This window comes from Eubalaena glacialis, chromosome 3 (genome assembly GCF_028564815.1).
Source record: "Eubalaena glacialis isolate mEubGla1 chromosome 3, mEubGla1.1.hap2.+ XY, whole genome shotgun sequence".
NCBI lineage: Eukaryota > Metazoa > Chordata > Mammalia > Artiodactyla > Balaenidae > Eubalaena > Eubalaena glacialis.
In genome coordinates this window covers 183,317,494-183,335,772 of record NC_083718.1, presented here as the reverse complement: position 1 = coordinate 183,335,772, position 18,279 = coordinate 183,317,494, and the positions used below count along the sequence as shown (strand labels likewise).

The window sequence follows — 18,279 nt, the reverse complement described above, 5'->3', positions numbered from 1 at the left end:
ATTAACCAGTCCCACTCCACCCCCGCAGTGGTTCTGCTGCTGGAGGTCCACAGCTTTGCAGTTTTAAGGTGACAGACCAGACCACAGAGAGAAATTCTCTCTGGTCTCTTCCTGACACCCCATCCCTTGAGCCTTTGGAGAGGACATCTCTTCTCTGGGGTCCTCACTGAAATGGCAATATCAAGATCTCCCTGTCAGTTCCCCTAAAATTAAGTCTCAGGCGACCGCGTGGCCCAGCAGCTATTCTGCCAAGTCATTCATGTGATGTGCTGGCCCAGAGGGAGAGAGCAAGGCTCTTCTCCCTCTCGCTCTTCCGCTATCTCCGAGGACCGCTCAGGGCTGAGGCCCAGCGCCATCGCCCTCGCAGCTGCTGATGCATCCCTCTCCAAAAGATGCAGCAGCTCCACCTGCGGTTACATCTAAACGGGGGTTCCTGCTCACCGGGTGCACCTTCTTCATTACCCCCGCAACCCTCATCGAAAGCGACAGTGTGTAACATTGAGTCGTCTCCATGGCAACCGACAGGGTGTCACACCGACATGGGATTACGACTCCACGGCGTGGGGATTCCAGAGAAGGGGTTGCGGGCGGCGCCCCCCTGCGCCCCAGACCCACACCCAAACTGCAGGGAAGGACCCCCTCGTCCTTCCCGCCTCGGTCCCCGGCCCCCAGCCCGACCTCTCCCATTCAGCCGGCACAGTGAGGAGGAGAGGGGGGATGGGTTCTACGGGAGCCCTCCAACCTTACGGGGGAGGATGGTGGCGGGCCCGGCGGCCCCGGCCCACTCTAGTCGCGGAGCTCGAACCGGAGCCCGAGCCCGCGTGGGGCGGGCTGCGCAGGGCCGGGAGCCGGGGCGGGACCGGGCGGGCCCAGCGAGGGGCGTAAGTCCCACCTTCGGGGGCGGTGCCTGGCGCCGGGGAGTGTCAGGAAGAGGAAGAGCGCGGCCAGAGGCGGCGCGGGCGCGCGACTAGCAGGGCTCGGGGGCGAGCGCCGCGCGGGCCACCATGGCCACGGACGAGCTGGCCAGCAAGCTGAGCCGGCGGCTGCAGATGGAGGGCGAGGGCGGCGTCGAGGCCCCGGAGCAGCCCGGGCTGAACGGGGCGGCGGCGGCGGCGGGGGCGCCCGACGAGGCGGCCGAGGCGCTGGGCAGCGCGGACGAAGAGCTGAGCGCCAAGCTGCTGCGGCGCGCCGACCTCAACCAGGGCATCGGCGAGCCCCAGTCGCCCAGCCGCCGCGTCTTCAACCCCTACACCGAGTTCAAGGAGTTCTCCAGGAAGCAGATCAAGGACATGGAGAAGATGTTCAAGCAGTGAGTGCCCGCCCGACACGGTTCCCCACCCACCCCGAGAGCCGGCCTCGGCTCCCGAGCCCCCGAACCCTGGACCCCGCGCCGTCCCGGGACCCGTGCGGCCAGCCGAGCTCCCCGATCCCTGACACACCAGGGGCGGGGACCCCGGGCCCCTTCCAGATAATCACGAGGCTTCGGGACCTCCTCCCTACCACGCATATGGGTCTGGGGACCCGCGGCTCCTGGCACGCGACCCCTCCTCACGGTGACGCTGCCCCCGATACACCGCACGCGCGCACGCGGAGTGGGGGACCCCGCGGCTCCTTCTAGATAAGCACAGGGGTCTGGAGGGTCCGGGTCTCTGGCCTTGTTAGTGATGCTTCTCCACACGCGCGCACACCGAGATTGAGGACCCCGTGGCCCCCTTTCCCCCTCCTCAGCTACTTGAATTCCCAACCCCCCCCCCACAAACGCGGGTCTAAAACACCCACCCCACCCTCCAGCGCCTCAACAAAGGTGACCATTCCTTTCACTGGGGTCCTTTCATTTACTCTGTTTATCTCAGATCCCTCTCAACGTGGGTTCTGGGCCGAGACCCCTCCCCCGCGTCCCCTCCACTTATTCAGCATCTGCCAGCAAACTGTGTCAAAGACCCTTCGGCCCCTCCCACCTCTACCCTCATCCACTCCGTTAGCCAGGACCCCAACCCTTGACCCTCAGGTGATCTCCCCAGGGAGGGACACCTTCCTCCCTGCCCCCCACTCGGCAGGTATGTACACACACCCCCCGCAGCCACGTCCCTGCAGGACCGAGTCCCCGCCTCCCTCCCCAGACTGTCCCTCCCTCCTCTTGCCCTCGCCACCCCGCTACACCCAGCAGCTTTGCAGTCACTGCCTCCCTGCTTTCTGTCAGAAGGCCCCATCTCTCCTTGCCTCCCTTCCCCCACTGCGTGCCCCCTTCCCTCCCCACGCAGGGTCCCTGACACCCCACACCTTCCTATCTGACTTGGCTGGTAGCTCTCACCTCTGCCTTTACTCCATCCTTAAATTCCACACCCCATGCCCTCAGCAGGTTGGACAGGTCCTTCCTGGCCTCTGGGCTTCCCCCTCCCCCAACAAAAAAACTTTAAATCTCTGTGAAATGACTAGAGAGAAAGGCTTCCAGGTCCCCTTCTGGTCCAACCCTGCGTTCACCCAGTTGGGATTGAGATGGTCAGCCACGCTGCCCCACCCCGAGCAGCTGCGGGAGCCTGGGGCGGGGGTGAAGGTACTCAGCCCGCCTCCCTTTGGTATTCTTCCCTGCCCACCTCCTGTTGCCCATTCCCCCTGCCCCTGGCCCCTGGAGGGGAAAACAGCCCAGGGGTGTGATCTGGAGTAGATCTGGAAGTGGATCCAAAAGGTAGAACCGTCCTGAGGCCAAGTCTCAGGTGAGGGAGTCAGGAGGTCTGGCAGCCCAAGGTCGAGAGAGAGGGGTGCTGACCCCACCTTGGCTGGGGCAGTGTGCCCAGGCCGCAAGCAGGAAGCCCGGGGCCGGGGGGAGGGTTTTGCAACCCCCCAGCTTGAGAAAGGCTCTTTCCCACTCCTCACTGCTTGCTGTGACCGCTGCTTCTGCATTTGGCCCCAGTGCAGGGGAAGAGGCTTTTGGTTCTCAGACCTGGATGGCTGGGAGCCCCATGTTTTTCCGAGGGTCAGCCTGGGGTGGAACTGAGTCCTTAACCCCACTCCAGGCCTCTGCATGGAGACCCCTGGGCCTTGAGAAGCCTGCTTCTTTGGCTCCAGGGTCTTGTCTGGGAGTTCTTCTCAAGTTTCTTCCTGATAAACGACTGGCCCTATCAGGAGAGCAGGAGTTCCAGGATCGCAGCCTCAATAGAGGGCAGTTGGAACTTCCTTATAGACTCTGCCCCCCGGGGAAGTACGAGGGAGATTATTCAGATGCGGCCACAATCCCTGCATTCTCAGTGCCGAAGGACTAAGGAGCTCCTCCATTCCTCCCAGCAGCCCCATGACATAGAACTGTCGTCACCACCGTGGCGCAGTTGGGCAGTCTGGGCACAGAGCACTTCGGTAACTTGCCAAGAATACACAGCTCAAAAATGATGGAGTCATAATCTAAACCCAGGTCTGTGACTCCAAAACCCATGTTCTTCCCTCCTGGGTTTCCCGTCACAGACGTCTGCCTCCACGCGGGGAAACACGCCCCGCCAACACCCGCTTCCGTGTGCATGGCTGATTTTCTACCACATGGACCCACCACCAGAGTCCTCCTTCTCTTAGGCTTCATCCCCTCTACGCCCGCCAAAAAAATAAGGAGCTGTTTGGAGAACCCAGACACACCAAATGAGCAGGGACTTGGGAGGCTGCAGCTTGGTTGGAAGGGGCGCGTGACTTGGGGAATGGGCGTGAAGCTGCATCTGCAGAGCAAGCTCACTTTTTACAGAGGCTGTTTTGGTTGTTAGTTTGACGAGGGGTACTTTGTTGAAAATTGAGGGGAGCTGAACCCCTAGAAGTCCCCTCTTGGCACCACTACTGCTTGATGGGGTATTGGCAGGGGTGAGGGGGGCAGGAAGGGTTCAGGGAGCTTCTAGGGAAGGAAGTGCCACCGGCCGGGGGGCCCTGGCGTGGATGGAAGGCTGCAGATTTTGTATTCAAGGAAACAAGGCTTCACTGTGCCAGCCGAGCCCAGCCCAGCCGAGTCCCGGCTGTGAACAGCCAACAGACAGGCTCTCATGGAGGACAAAACCCGCGTTCTGCTTTTGCTGTCCAAGAGCTGCTGCAGCCTCCTGGGTCCAAGCAGGGCCCAAGGATCACAGCCGGGGCTCTGCTGGGACACTTCCACCCTGATCTGCAGCTCCCATGGCAGAGGGGAGGGGAGCCTGGCCCCCCGGGAAGCCATCCACCAGAGCAGAGTGCAGGAGTTGGGAGAGGGCAGAGGGAGCTGAGAGCTGGACTTGTCTTGGAGGCCAGGAGCTGGGAAGTGGGGCTTTGTCGTGGCTCTGCCACTAAATTACCTAGTCTGCCTGCCCTGTCTGGGCCTCAGGCTTGCCATCTGTAAAAGGAGCATGATGTATCCGATGATTCCCAAAGGTGATTCACCAATGACTTCCTTATTTCTGAGTGGTCCTGAACCCTCCCGGATGGCAGAACTGCCTTCCGGGGTCTTCCAGTGCATCCATTCAGTGATCATCAGCAGATACTTCCTAAGGATGGAGATGGAGGGAGAAGAGAGAGGGCAGAGGGAAGATAGACGGGCTCTCCGTCATCGCTGACCTCACGCTGCTGGTAGTTTCCATCTGGGAGAGACCTCCGGGGTTGTCACCAACGCTTCTCCCCCATTTTACAGAAGAGGAAACTGAGGCCCGGGAAGGTGTAGTGACATTCATGGGGAGGTTTTCAGTGGCTGAACCAGAGCATCCTTGTCTATACAATGGGAAAAGTGGTCCCTGCTTCTCGAGGTGGGACAGGGGGGAGGTGATGCACGCAGAGCTCTGGCACGGTGCCAGGCACCTGGAGGCACCTGGACTCTCAGTCCTTCCTCCTCTTGCAGCCTCAGGCTGCACGCATCACCTCTAATCCGACCCTCTCCCCTCCTCTGTCTGCCCATCCATCCAGGGCCGCTCTGGAGCCCTCCAGGCAAGGGGCAGTGGTGTGGACCCAGAGGGCCTCAGGGCAGCCACCTCTGGTCTGGCAACAGCCTGCATGGGGCTCTGCAGAGTGGTGTAAGCCGAGACCTGCCAGAGAGGAAGGCAGCCATGTAATTCTGAACCTGCCGTGGAATCCGAGGAAGATGTCCTAGTTCCCTGCCCTGCCCAGCCTCGTCCCCAGCCACTTCATCTCATGACCTCTTGCGTCAGAGAAGAGGGTGGCTTCCCTCTCTTCTTGCCACCTTGCCCTCCCACCCTCTCCACCCGCTCCGCCTCCCTGGTGTCGCCTCAGGCTGTTGCAGCTCACAGCAGCACCACCCCCTCGTCCTTCCTGGAGGACTGTCTGGTGCAATGGTTAAGGGCAGGGCCTTTGGAGTCAGCCGCCCTGGGTTGGAATCCCAGCCTTGGGCCCTGGGGCAAGGCACGTAAACCCTTCTGAGCCCCGGTTCCTCACCCTGGAACAGGGAGAATAATAGAACCCACCTCACAAGGTTGTTATGAAGTGCCTGGCACAAAATAAGTACTTTCCAAGTTCCTGTCACCACCATCCCCAGCCCTGGTGGTGGTGCCTAGCATGGAGGTTGCTCCACAGAAGCCACTGGCTGACTCCACTTACCCCCCACGGAGCTGCCCGACCTGCCAGGCTGGCAAGAACCCTCTTGCTTTGGGCCGGAGTGACGGGGACCCAGCATGAGAACCTTCTTTCCCTCCTGCTGAACCGACACTTTGACTGACAGCTACATATGGCTTCGATAAATCACAAAAATGGGAAACCGAATTCATTATCACTTAATTACGTGGAAGGCAGGTGGCAGAAAAAAGTGCAGCGCAAACAGCAGCCCTGGGATGACACAAAACTAGGACTCCAGCGCCCGTCTGCCACCGCCCAGCTGGGTGACTCTGGACGCCCAGCTGGGTGACTCTGGACGCCCAGCTGGGTGACTCTGGACGGGGTGCTCCGCTTCTCAGAGCCTGTTTCCCCTGGGGCTAAAGAACCTGCCTGGTAAAGTCCTGAGGATTAAGTTTAAAAAGGTCCTGGGGAATTCCCTGGAGGTCCAGTGGTTAGGACACCGCCCTTTCACTGCCGAGGGCCCATGTTCAATCCCCGGTCTAACAAGCCTGACCGTGCGGCCAAAAAAAAGTCCTGAGCCTTTGTAAAGAGCCCACCATTGTGTCTGGTCTGTGGGCTATTAAAAACATAGACGATGATTTTGAAAAGCTTAAAGTGCATTCGTTTGATCATATTTTATTAAGTTTCTGTGTGCAAGGTCCAGAGAATTAAGGGGAAAATAGAGTTCCTGCCCTCGAGAAGCTTAAAGTCTCATGGAGAGCAGTGGCATAGAGGGGTCTTTGGGGGGATAGAGAGGATGGGCCCACCGGGCTGGAAACGGCAGGTTCCATTTCTTTATTTCTATGACGAGGAGTGGAAGTTCTCCTGAGGGATGCCATGCCGACGGCCCTCCACAGCCAGCCCCCTGTCGCCACGCCCTCTCCTTGTTAAATGGAGCCACCAGGCCCAGTTGAGCCTGGTGTGTTATTTCAGGAACTGAACTTCATCCTCACACCAGCCCAGTGAGGTGGGTGCTGTCATTATCCCCATTTGCCAGATGAGGAAAGCAAGGCTCAAGGTTATAAGTGGCAGGGCCAGGATTAGAACCAGGTCTGCCTACTGGGAGCTCCCGAGGCCAAGTGAGGGCTGCATTTATGGCTGGGGGACAGGAGGAGTCCCAGAGCCTCGGCAGTGGTGAGGGGAGTCCTCTGGGGGTTCAGAGGTTGGGTCCTTCCCCCTGCAGCAGCCAGGAGCCTGCCTTTCTGGGGAGAAGCCCCACCCCTGGGGAGGGAGGATTTCCCGGGCCTCGGGCCTGTCCTCTGCTCTCCTACTTCCCTTCTGATTCTGAGTCACCTCTCCTTTCCCTCCCCCCAGGGACTTTTGGTTCCCTTTTGGTTTGCACCTTCCTGCCTTCTCTCCTCTGTGCCTCTGGGTTCAGGGCCTGGCTCCAGCTGTAGGAGACCCAGCCCTGCTGCCTGGGGCCCTTTCTGCAGGGCCAGCACAGCCAGGGGCAGAGTCGCCCTGTGGCCTCAGCAGGGACAGTCCCCACACCCTCCAGAAGCCGAGTTCCCTCTGACTGCCCAGCAGCCTGCTCCTCGGTAGACTTCTGCTTTTCAAGGTCTCTAGAGAAGCGAGGGTCCCGGGCCAGAAAGGTGCAGCCAGACGGAGCCGGGCCCAGGGACTCCTGAGCTGTGCGGAGACAGAGGGCCGCTGTGGCCTCTCCATTCCAGGCACTTTGCCCCTTGTTTAATCCTGTCTCAACATCCTGGAAGATGATCATCACCCCTTTCATAGATAAGAAGACTGGGTCTCAGAGAGGTTTCCGTGACTTGAGGAGTGGAGACGACAGGATTTGAACTAGGGTCCTTCTGACTCCCAAGTCCCTTGCTCCCATGGGACCCGAGGAGAGCAGCATCGGCGTCACCCGGGAGCTTGTTAGAAAGCTCAGATGCTCAGGCTCCACCCCAGGCCTACTGGATCGGAATCTGCATTCTAACAAGGCTCACCAGGTGTGCGCATTAAGGGTTAAGAAGCACTGGGCCACCCCATAGCCGTCACCCTGCCACGTTACTTAGTCTGGGCAGTGAGGGGAAAACAAGAGGGAAGATTAAGTTAAATAGTAAACACTGGGTTATATTAGACATTCAGTGAATGTTCTTTGCAATCACTATTATAATAAGAATTATTATTAAGTGCAGGCAGGGAAGGAGGCGGCACAGAGGAGAGCGGGTGGCGGGGGGAGACCCACTGCTGAAACTACATGTGGAGGGAGCTGCTCTCCCAGGGTGGGCTCAGCATGAGGTGCTTGAACTTGAGGTCCCCAAGTCCTGACAGCGCCCAGCAATTGCCATCAGCCTAGGGGGCCCCCACTTGATCCTTGGACTTGCTGGAAAGCTGTGGAGGAGGCGTGAGCACCCCCTCCAGCCACACACTCACCCGTATGCACTCATACACCCTCTCCTTGGCTGACACAGGGCAACAGATCAAGTGTCAGACTCCGCAGATAGGACTGGAGGAAGTGGTGAGAGGCTGGGCTTTCCCCTCATGAGTCAGGCAGTCTGGGGGTGGGACAGTGCAGGAACGGATGGGCACTGCTGGCTGTCATCACCGAGCCTGTGGGCGTCCACCTGCACGGGGAGGCGGGCCAAGCCAACCTGCCTGTAACAGCTAGCAAGGCCAGCATTTCCCTGTTGTCCAGAACTTTCCTGCCCCAAGCGACCTGCCTTCCCATTTTGCAGGAAAAAGAGTAGAGACCTAGGAGCCTCTGGGGCCTCCCCAGATAGGATGGGGGAAGACCAGGTCTGTGAATGCTGAGAACAAAGCCAGGTGGGCCTGGGGGCTCAGTGGTCCATAAACACCACTCTCTCCAGCTGTCTGTCCTCCTGGGGACCCCCATGGGCAGAGGGGCCATCAGCAAAGGCCTGGCATGGGAACTAGAAGGGAGAGAATTGGGGTCCCCTATGCTCCCAAATCAACTGTTCCCACCCTCCCCTTGTGCAGCAGCTGTGATAACTCCTCCTCACTCTGCTATCAGACTGTACAGCACAGCTGGCGGGTGGGGAGGGTCGTGCGTGAGGAGCAACTTTCTAATAGTTCCAAAGCCAAAATGTGCTGCTTTAGGTAAGCAGTGAGCTTCCCATCCTTAGAGGTATTCAAGATGCCAAGCAGGAAAACTGCATTGTGTATCTGACCCTCATGAATGGCTAAATGATGCGGCCTCCAGTATCCTTCCCAACCTGAGTTTCTTTGGTGCAGGGTCTGTAGGCATCAGGACATAGCATAGTAGTTAAAAGCACATGTTTTTCATCAGGTCAGGGTCCTGATCCCAGGTGTGCCCTTGTCAGCTATGATCTTGGCCAAGTCACTTTCTCCCTGAGCCTCAGTCTGCTCGTCTGTAGTATAGGGATATTTATGCCTGCTTCACGGAGTTCCTGTGAGGATCTGATACAAAACACTTGGCACGGTGGCTGGCACATAGTAAGTGCCCAGCCAAGAGCAGCCACTAATGATAATATTGTTATGAAATGAGGGCAAGCCCTGCACGCTGTAGGAGCCGGCCGCTGCTCACCCCCATATCTCCGGGTTATCAGAACCGGGGGAGGAGGAGCCGTCAGCCGGATGGGACCTGCAGCCCAAAGGGGCAAAGTCTGCCTGGGTGGTGGCCGCTGCTCCACTTTCAAGGGCAGATGGGAGGGGATTTCGTCACCAGCATCTGGGACGGCAGCTGCTGAGCCCTCCCCGTCGAGAACTATTCAGGGGGAGGCTCAGGGGGAGGCGGGTAGGAATGTGGGCACAGCACCAGGTGCAGCAGCCTCCCTCCAATGCTGGAGAAAAGTGCTGAGCTCCCAGCCCAGGAGCTTTGTTGTCAGTCCTGCCAGATGGAACTGGCCCTCCCAGGCAGGCCCCAAGCCTCTCCTCTCAGCCCAGTCTCCCCCAGCCCTGCAGGCTTGAGAATCTGGGACCCTCCATGGGACCTCCTTCCCAAGAAGAAAGCAGGCAGGCAGGGAGGAAAGCTTACAACTTTGGGAATCTTGCTTTTCTCCAGCTGTGTGACCCTGGGCTGCTTGCTACCCACTCTGGGCCCCAATTTCCCTACATGACATGAAGGGGGTAGACCAGGCATCCAGGCGGATCTTGGGTACGGACTCTTTTCCTGGATCCTCTGAGCTACCTGCAACCTCAGCTCCAGCTCAGGGAGAGGGCTGAGGGAAGAGAGGCTGTCCCCAGTCAGGGATATATGCCTGTTTCCAAGCATCTTAGAACACCCTTCTCTCCTGGGTTGCCAGTCGTCCTCCTCCTGGTGGCACAGTGACAGTCTCCCCCTTTGTCACTTCCCTCCCTGTCAGAGGAGGAACAAGAGAGTAATCCAGGACCGAGGCTTCTCTCTCTCTCTGCCCAGCGAGAGAGCAAAAGATTCTGTCCTGCTGTCTCTTCACCTCCCCAAGTGGCGGGGTCCTTGAATCAGGCCTAATGGGGGTGGGGGAGGGAAGTAGGGGGACCTTCAGAGAAGATGCTGGAGGGACCTCTGGGTCATCGTGTCCACTCCCTGCCTCCAGGCCAGTCTACAACAAGCATTTCCTCCCCGCCATGCACCATCAGGACTGGTGCCTGAGGGAGAAATTGTATTTTTTACCATTATTATTCTCATTATCAACACCATTTTTATATTATATGTGCAAAGTACTTAACTAGTGTCTGGCACATAAAAAGTTCTCAATAGCCACTATTCTAAAGAAATTGCAGGTTTTAAGCACGTACTATGTACTAGGCATTTTACATCCACAATCTCCTTTAGCTCAAATCCTAAAGGTAGATGTTACCGATAATAATAATTTAGTAGTAGTAGTACTGTAGTTACCGTGTAATGATTAAGTACTTATTGTGGGCCAGCCTCTGTGCCTTAAGAATCCACGTGGATCATCTCTTAACTCTTGCCGCAAGCCTGGGATGGGTCTGATCTCCATGATGTAAATGGGGGAATTGAGGTTCATAGGGTCATGGGACTTCAGCAGAGTCACCTAGCCAGCAGGTGGCAGAGCTGGGGTTTGGACTCAGGTTAGTCTCAGCAGAGCTGCTGTGAGCACAAACCTCCAGGGTTTACCCAGGAACCTGGCTAATCCAATGACCCGGAGCCCACCCACGTCACAGCCCAGGGCACATGGTAGATGTCCACTCCCCCGGGGGTCTTGTGGGAACAACCCCCTCCAGTGTGGCCAGCCCCTGCATTGTCCCCCTGGGGGCAGGAGCCCGGAACCAGTAATTGATTGATGCTTGATTGACACAGGCAGCGGTTCACGCCGCGGTTTGAGCTGCAGCCCAGCCAGGCCTGGGAGCTGCCAGAGACCGAGATCCAGAGCCCAAGTTTCTGTCCAAGTTTGGACACTTTATCTGCACTTCCTCTGAAACTGAGCCACCCCTGGCTGCAGGAGTAACCCTTGAGCAGTAAATAAAGCTGAGGCTCAGGAGAGGCAGGTGGGGCGGTAGAGAGTAGAGTGTGGGAATCACAGGGATGGGCGTCTGAACCCTTGGCCAGTGACCAAACCTCTCCAGCCCCCGTCCCCTAATCAGTCACATGGGGACATAACTCTGACCCCCCAGGATTGCTGAGCGCAGAGATTGTAAAGAGAAAATGCCTGGCACGTAGTAGGAGCTTCATAAAAGTAACGAAGTCTCGTGATAGTGCTGGTAGCTGCAGTTTTCTGGAGCCAGCGCTGTGGAAAGTGCTTGTCACGTGTGAACGTACTCAGTCCTCGCAGCGACCTTACGAAAGAGTCACCATCATACCAGGGGTTCTCGGCCTTGGCTGGAGGCTCGATGACACAGTCTCCTGGAACCCAGGCCGTCTGCTCCAGCCCTGACATGTCATCATTGGAGCCCGAGTTCAGAAAGAGGCGAGGGCTTTGTCTTCCTCAGGGATGCCGAGGAGGGGGCATCCATGTGACTTGCCCCGGGAAAGACTGACTCCCTCACCTGGCCACGCTCCAGGGCTGCTCCAGTACCGGTCACTAAGGCTCATGCAGCAGCCACCCAGCCCCTTACCACTGGCAAACAGGCTCCAAAGATGGAAGGGGGGGCTCTGCTGTGCCCCCCACAGGGCCCCTCCAGCTCTAAGCGGAGCCTGGACCACGGGATCATTGGCCTCCCTGACCCTCCCGAGTCCCACAACCCTCCACCACATCCTCTCACATCTGCTTCCGCCTCGGCTGTGGCCACTGCTCCCACCCCGGCCCCTTTCACCCCGTGGTGGGGGAAAAGGCCTCAGGACCCTGTGTTCCCTGCAGGGTTCCCAGAGACCTATCTTCCCTGTGCTGCATCACTTCCAACCACTGACTCACTTGCTCGTGAACTATTTTTACCCCTTGCACAAATGCTCTGCTCAGCGCTCCAGGCAGACGTCTCTGTCCTGCTGGCAACCCCAGGACATGGGGGGGCGGGGGGGGGAAGGGAGCGGGGGGGGGGGGAAGGGGGCGGGGCGGGGCCCAGCAAATGTGCAGGTTTATGAGCCCTACTGATGTGGGGTAGAAGCCCAGCCCCTTCCTTTACTGCTGTGTGACCTTGGGCAGGCCACTTAACCTCTCTGAGCTTCCATTATAAAAGAAGGTTATTATGAAGATTAAGTAAAATAAAGTATGGAAATTTCCCAGCACAAAGATAGATTTCAAAAAGTGGTTGCTGTCAGATGTCCATAGTCGTGTGAAGCTTATGTGTAATTAGAGATGGGGGAAGGGAATTGGGAAGCCCTGTAGAGGCCACAGGAATGAGATGTGTGTTTATGTAGGAACTCCAAGTCTCCAGGAAGTTTCTGGAACTCAGCCCCTGTATGTCATATTGCTGTCGCCAGCGCTGCCACCCAGCCATCTTGAGGCCTCGGGGACTGCACAAGGTTCTTTAGGCTCAGAAGGCCCATTTGGCCAGCGCTGAGATGACTCTCCCCAGCCCACCAGGAGACAGTCAGGGTGGTTGCTTGGTTCGCCTGATAAGAGGCCTGGCTGGGCCGTGGGAACAGCACCCACATCTGCCATGCTGTGTGCTCCCGGCACGAGCAGCACCTCCCCAGCCAGGGGACGGGCCTGGAGCCCAGCTCTGACCCAAGCTCTTACCACAAGGAAGCCAGTCGAGTGAGACGTTTAGACTCTGCCCCTCACCCTATCCCTCTCTCTGCCAGGCTGTTGGTGGTAGAAAAAGAGACCTGAAATGTGCAGGGCAGAGGCACGGTCATCACGTAATCACTGTTCCAGGTCTTTCCAGCCACCCAGCTGGATCCCCGCCGCTCGCTGCAGGCACCCTGCACAACTTGTTCCCAGAACACACCCCAGGCCACCTTCCAGAAAACTAGAAGTGGCCCCTCCCTCCTGTGACCTCTGGCCCTACCCTGAGACATGTGGTACCTTCTGCTTCCCTCCTGGGTGGGAACAGGGAGAGGGGGAGAGATGGAGCCAAGATGTCCCTCGAGTGCCTGTGGAGGTACCTGGAGATGTTCAGTGAGTTCTAACATCAGGGCCCACCGTCCCAATCCTCACCCCCATGGTATTGTAAATTCTCCCTCCCTGCTTGTTCACATCTCATTCAGTAGAGAGGGGCTGTGGTTTCCGCTTCCTTGTGTAGCAGGTAAATTTGGCCAAAAGTTAGCACTGTTCAACATGTAGGAGGCTGCCAGGTCATGTGGTGAGCTCCCCATCATCAGAGGTAACCAAGCAGTAGCTGGGCCTCAAATCGGGATTCCACCTGGGCCGAGGTCCTCTCCAGCTGTGATAAGATGATGTGTTGGTGGGAGGTACGTTTTGAGCCCCCAGGCTCCTTTTACTCTGGCTTATGACCACCCTGGTCAGGTATGAGGTGGCAGGATGTCCTTAGGCCTCTCCCTTTGCGCTCACAGGTACGATGCCGGCCGGGATGGCTTCATCGACCTGATGGAGCTAAAGCTCATGATGGAGAAACTTGGAGCCCCCCAGACCCACCTGGGCCTGAAAAACATGATCAAGGAGGTGGATGAGGACTTTGACAGCAAGCTCAGCTTCCGAGAGGTGAGCCCCACTCCCCGTGGGGGGCAACACCGGGGGTTGGGGGGAAACTAACCCCTCTTTGTCATTGAGCGACTTTGTCCGTGAACAGCCACTGTTGAGTGGCTGATAGTTGGCTGAGTGAGGTTTCAGCGGATCCTAGAGCAGGTACCTGGGGAGATTCTGAGATGCCTAAGTGAGAAGGAGGCACATCCATTCCTTCGTGCAGTGAGCACTTATGGAGTGACTTCTGTATACCTGACCCTGTGTGGGCTGTGGGAGTACAGAGAAAGGCCCTGTGCTCCGGGGGTCCTGGTGTGTAGAGGGGGAGATGCTCAAGAGAGTGAAATAACAGAATGCTGTGATTCAGGAGAAGAGGGGACAGATGAAAGAGGGACATGCACTGCGGGTCCGAGAGGAGCCGGGCGCTGAGCCGGGTGACTTCACACTCCGAATCTCACTCAGGCCTCACTCTGAGACAGGAGCCACGAACGAGCCTGTTTGCTGGAGGAGGAAGCAGAGGCTCAAGGCCAGAGAGCAAGGGCACTGGTCCCCGGGCAGCATAGGGTTAAATGCCAGAGGTGGCCTCTGGAGAGTCAAGGCTCAGGCTGGGCCTTGGAGAACTAGCAGGAAGCACAGAAGAGGCAGGGCGAGAGAAGGGATGGGGGAGGCGCCTGGGGGAGCCAAGTCCCAGGGAGGAAGGTGCGAGCAGCACACAATGATGGTTTGGAGTCCAGACCTGGGCTCAAATCCTTCCTCCATCGCTTTCTGGTGCTGAGATTGGGGCAGGTTTTTTCTTGCCTCTGAGCCTTCCTCGCTCTGTAAAACGGGCAGAGTCATGTACATTTAGGACTCAGTAAATGGAATTTAGAGCGGATTGGTTTGGGGAACAGTGGAAACAAAGGTAAGAGGTAGGTTGAGGCTTTTAGCGGGAGCTGAACGTGGGCAGAGCAGCCTGCAGTAGCCCCAGTCCTGGGGGGGGGCAGGAGACAGGTCACCTAGCCTCCCATCGTACAGATGGGCAAACCAAGGCCCAGAGAGGGAGGGAAGCGACAGCCTGTGCAGGACACAGAGCATGGAGGACGGAGAGCCCAGACCGCCAGCTCCCAGGCCTGTGAGTACCTCCTTTCCGGGGAGGCCTGCAGCTGGCCCCGGGTGTGGGCAGGCTGTGGCCCCTTTCCCTCTCTCCCTGACAGCATCAGTGTTCTGTTCTCCCTGCTGCAGTTCCTCCTGATTTTCCGCAAGGCAGCGGCTGGGGAGCTGCAGGAGGACAGCGGGCTGCACGTGCTGGCACGCCTCTCCGAGATCGATGTGTCCACCGAGGGCGTCAAGGGGGCCAAGAGCTTCTTTGAGGCTAAGGTAAGGAATGGGAGGAGGTGTGGAGCCCAGGGTGGGGTTGCCCTGACCCCCGCTTGAGGACAGGTGTGGCCGGGGTACACCGGGACCCTGAGTTAGCTCAAGGGTCAGCACGTCCCCTTCCTGTCCCTGCTGAGACCGCAGACAGGAGGTGGGGAGCTGACGCCCCTCCTGGGTCGGTCAGGGCCCACGGCGCTCCTGACTTCTGTACCCTCCCATCCGGCCTGTGATCCTTTCCAGCTTCTCTTTCTCTCCCTGCCCCAGAGGTGGGTGAGGGAGGGGTGTGTACTCTTGAAGAGGTGACAGGGGCCCCTTTGAGCTGCCCCAGCCCTGTACCCGGAGCCACTACCTGCAAAGGACTGGGCCTTAAAGAGTGGGCCCGGGAGACAGGAAGCAGGTCCAGAAACACAGCACTGGCTCCCGGGGCCTCTCAGAGACACTAGCCCCGCCAGCCCCAGCCGGGAGGGAGTATGATGGACCCCAGAGGCCACCGCCGTGCACAGTACCCTCCCCTTTCAGCACACGCTCAGATGGAAGGGACAAGTATGGTTCCTGGATCCTGCCCTCCCCGGGCCCCGGGGCCCCTGCCTGTTCTGGCTTCTCCCCCTCCCCATGTTAGCTAAGAACATTCCTTCTAGAGGCCTCCTCCCACCTCCCTCTGGGCTTCTAGGGTTGGTGGGATGCTTCCAGGTTCATCAGTGGGACCAGGTGTGCGTCTGGGCTTCCCAGGACAGGGGACGGGATAAGAATAGCAACTTCAGAAGCTCGCATTTACAGGACCCGTGCTCTGCAGCAGCTACAGAATATGTCTTCTCTCTTTCAATCCTCCCAACGTACCCGTGAGGTCGGAGTTATTGAGCGCCAGGCTCTAAGTGGAAGAACTGAGTGAGGCTCAGAGAGGGGACTGAAGTGCCTGGCCCAGGACCAGGCTAGTGGGAGGCAGAGCTGTGTGTGCGTAGGGGAGGGGGACAGCGGAACCAGAAGAGACCCCGGAGAGAGCCCCCTCCAGCCCTGAGCCACCTCCCCCCCGACCCCACCCCAGGTCCAGGCCATGAACGTGTCCAGCCGCTTCGAGGAGGAGATCAAGGCGGAGCAGGAGGAGAGGAAGAAGCAGGCAGAGGAGATGAAGCAGCGGAAGGCGGCCTTCAAGGAGCTGCAGTCGACCTTCAAGTAGCGAGGCTGCGCCCCACCGCCTGGCCCCAGCCCCGGCGCCCGGTCCCGCTGGCGAGGGTGGCGAGGGCCGGCAGACCGGAGGCCAAGCCTGGTCCTCGGCTCTGTCTGAAGGGACCGTGCTAAAAAGCTACACATGTCTGTGAACGAGCCGGCTGAGGGGTCTCCCAGAGCGGCCCAGCCTCTCCCCGCTCCCTTCCGCTGTTCCTGAGGCCCTGACACCAGCCGCCTCCCTGCCTGGCCCAGCCCTCCCTGGCCAGTCCTGCACCTCTCGCCTCCTGGCCGCCCACTGCCTGCTCCAGCCGCTCTGCTCCCGGCTCTAGGGCGCCCCCTGCCGGTGGGCTGCTGCACACACACTCCTCTCCTCCCTGGGCCTCTCCCTTTCCACCTCCTCCTACCCCCGCAGAGACCACCTGCCCTTAACCCACAGGCTGCACTTGCCCCTGGGGCCCTCGAGCGCCCCCCCCCCTTGATTGGGGGAGCAACAGATGGCAAGAATCGTGGCCGGCCCCATAGAGCTGATTGGTGGCACCCGGGCTCCCCATCACCAGCACCTGTTCCTCTGGCCCTGCCTCCTCTCTCTGCTGGAATCAAGGGGGGGCTTCTATCTTGGCGAAGGGACCCAGGCCCCTGGCACCCCATGCTGGCAGGGAGACCCCAGCTTTCTGGGGCCCAGCCAGGCAGGGTGAGGGGGCAGCTGTGCCAATCTACCTCACGGGCCCACACTCTGCCGGCCATGCCATGGATTGTGGGCAGGGAAGGCTCTGGGGGCAGAAACACCAGTCCCTGGTCCCACCCCCCACCTTTCCCTGGCCCAGAACAGCCTGAGGGTCTCTGGAGAGAGGAGGATGGGGAGGAGGGATTGGCCCCTTCATAGGGAAGGAAACCAGCACGTCTCCATTCTCCAGGAGGCGTCCAAGAAGTGCTTTAAGTGGTTTGCACGGACCAGGTGGTGGGGAGCAGGGGGCCTGGCTCGGCTGTTTCACGCCATCCTTCCCCAAGTGACGTTCACCGCCTTGTCACCAGCAACGGGACCTGTCCTGTCACACCCACCCCCTGAGGGAGCATGGGGACCCCAGCCCTCCCCGTGCCCATCCCCAGATGGGCCGTGGCCAAGCCTGTGCCACCGGCCCGGCCCTATGCGGCTCCCGATGTGCTCGCTCATGTGTGTGCGTGTCTGTGTGTACGTGCGTCTGTGTCCATTGCTGTGTCGTGAAGCTGTGCCCGTCCCCCAGTCCAAACAAGTGAATGGCCACTGAGGCCACAGTTATGCAACTTTCAGTGTGTGTTGTGACAGCGTCACTGCTTTTTAAACTCGGTAACTCTTTATTTTAGTAAAATGCCCCAAGAGTCCACAAAACTCCTGTTGGACTTGCAGAGTTGGACTTGCAGAGGTTTTATTTTTTTGGCCTTAGAATCTGCAGGAATTAGGAGGTACTGACCCCAGTGCAGCAGCCTTGGCCCTGGATTGCGTTTGCCTTAGCGGATATGTTTATACAGATGAATATAAAAAGTTCTTTTTCTTTTGGCTTATTGCTTTTTTTTTCTCTCTTCCCTTCTCACCAAAAAAGAAAAAGGAAAAAAAAAAAAAAGGCTACTTCTTCATTCGGTGGTACGATTATTTTTTTTAACTAAAATAAGATAAAATTCTATATTCTTATGTGTGTGTGGTTCTTGTTGGGGTGGGAGGGGGGAGGGGCTGGGAAAGGAGCGGACAGGATGAGGTCACCTGGGTGCTGGGGCAGCACTGGCTCAGGTGGCTCCCATGTCATTTCAGAAGCCAGGGAGAAGAGGGGCTCTTCCTAATGGGAGGTTGAGTTTGATGCTCACCTGCTGTCACCAGGGTCTAGTCTAAGCTCCTTATATATAACAACTCATTTCATCCACACAGCCAGCCCAGGAGGGGGCTGGGGGTGCTGTGTTATTCCCAGATAAGAACAGAGAGACCCAGAAAGTCTCCCAGAGGCACACAGGCAAGCGGGGCAGCTCCAGGCTGCTTGGTCCACAGCTTGTGCCCCTACCCATCTAGCCGCCCTGCCTGGCAAGTTCATTCAGAGGAGGACGTGCACCAGGGGTGGCACCGAGGCCACAGGGATTCTGGATTGAGGCACCCTAGAGCCCCCCAAGACTCTCTGCCGCACTCAGAGACATCCCAAGCCTCCCCTGCAGACGGATGTTTGGATGAAAGGCAAAGAGCCAGGTGCTCCCTGTGTAGCTGTGGACAGATCAGGCTCCCGCTGGGTCTCAGTCACCCCATCTGTTCAATGAGAGGGTC

The 18,279-nt window shown here is 58.5% G+C and overlaps 1 protein-coding gene across 1 annotated transcript; it reads left to right on the top strand.

Moving 5' to 3' along the window:
• Positions 1-921: 921 nt before the first annotated feature.
• EFHD2 (EF-hand domain family member D2) lies at positions 922-17,534 on the top strand. The gene is made up of 4 exons (XM_061187079.1): positions 922-1,309; positions 13,355-13,502; positions 14,703-14,837; positions 15,877-17,534. Exons 1-4 carry the CDS (start codon positions 1,005-1,007, stop codon positions 16,006-16,008), a joined length of 720 nt encoding a protein of 239 aa, XP_061043062.1. The 5' UTR covers positions 922-1,004; the 3' UTR covers positions 16,009-17,534.
• The last annotated feature ends 745 nt before the right edge of the window (positions 17,535-18,279 follow it).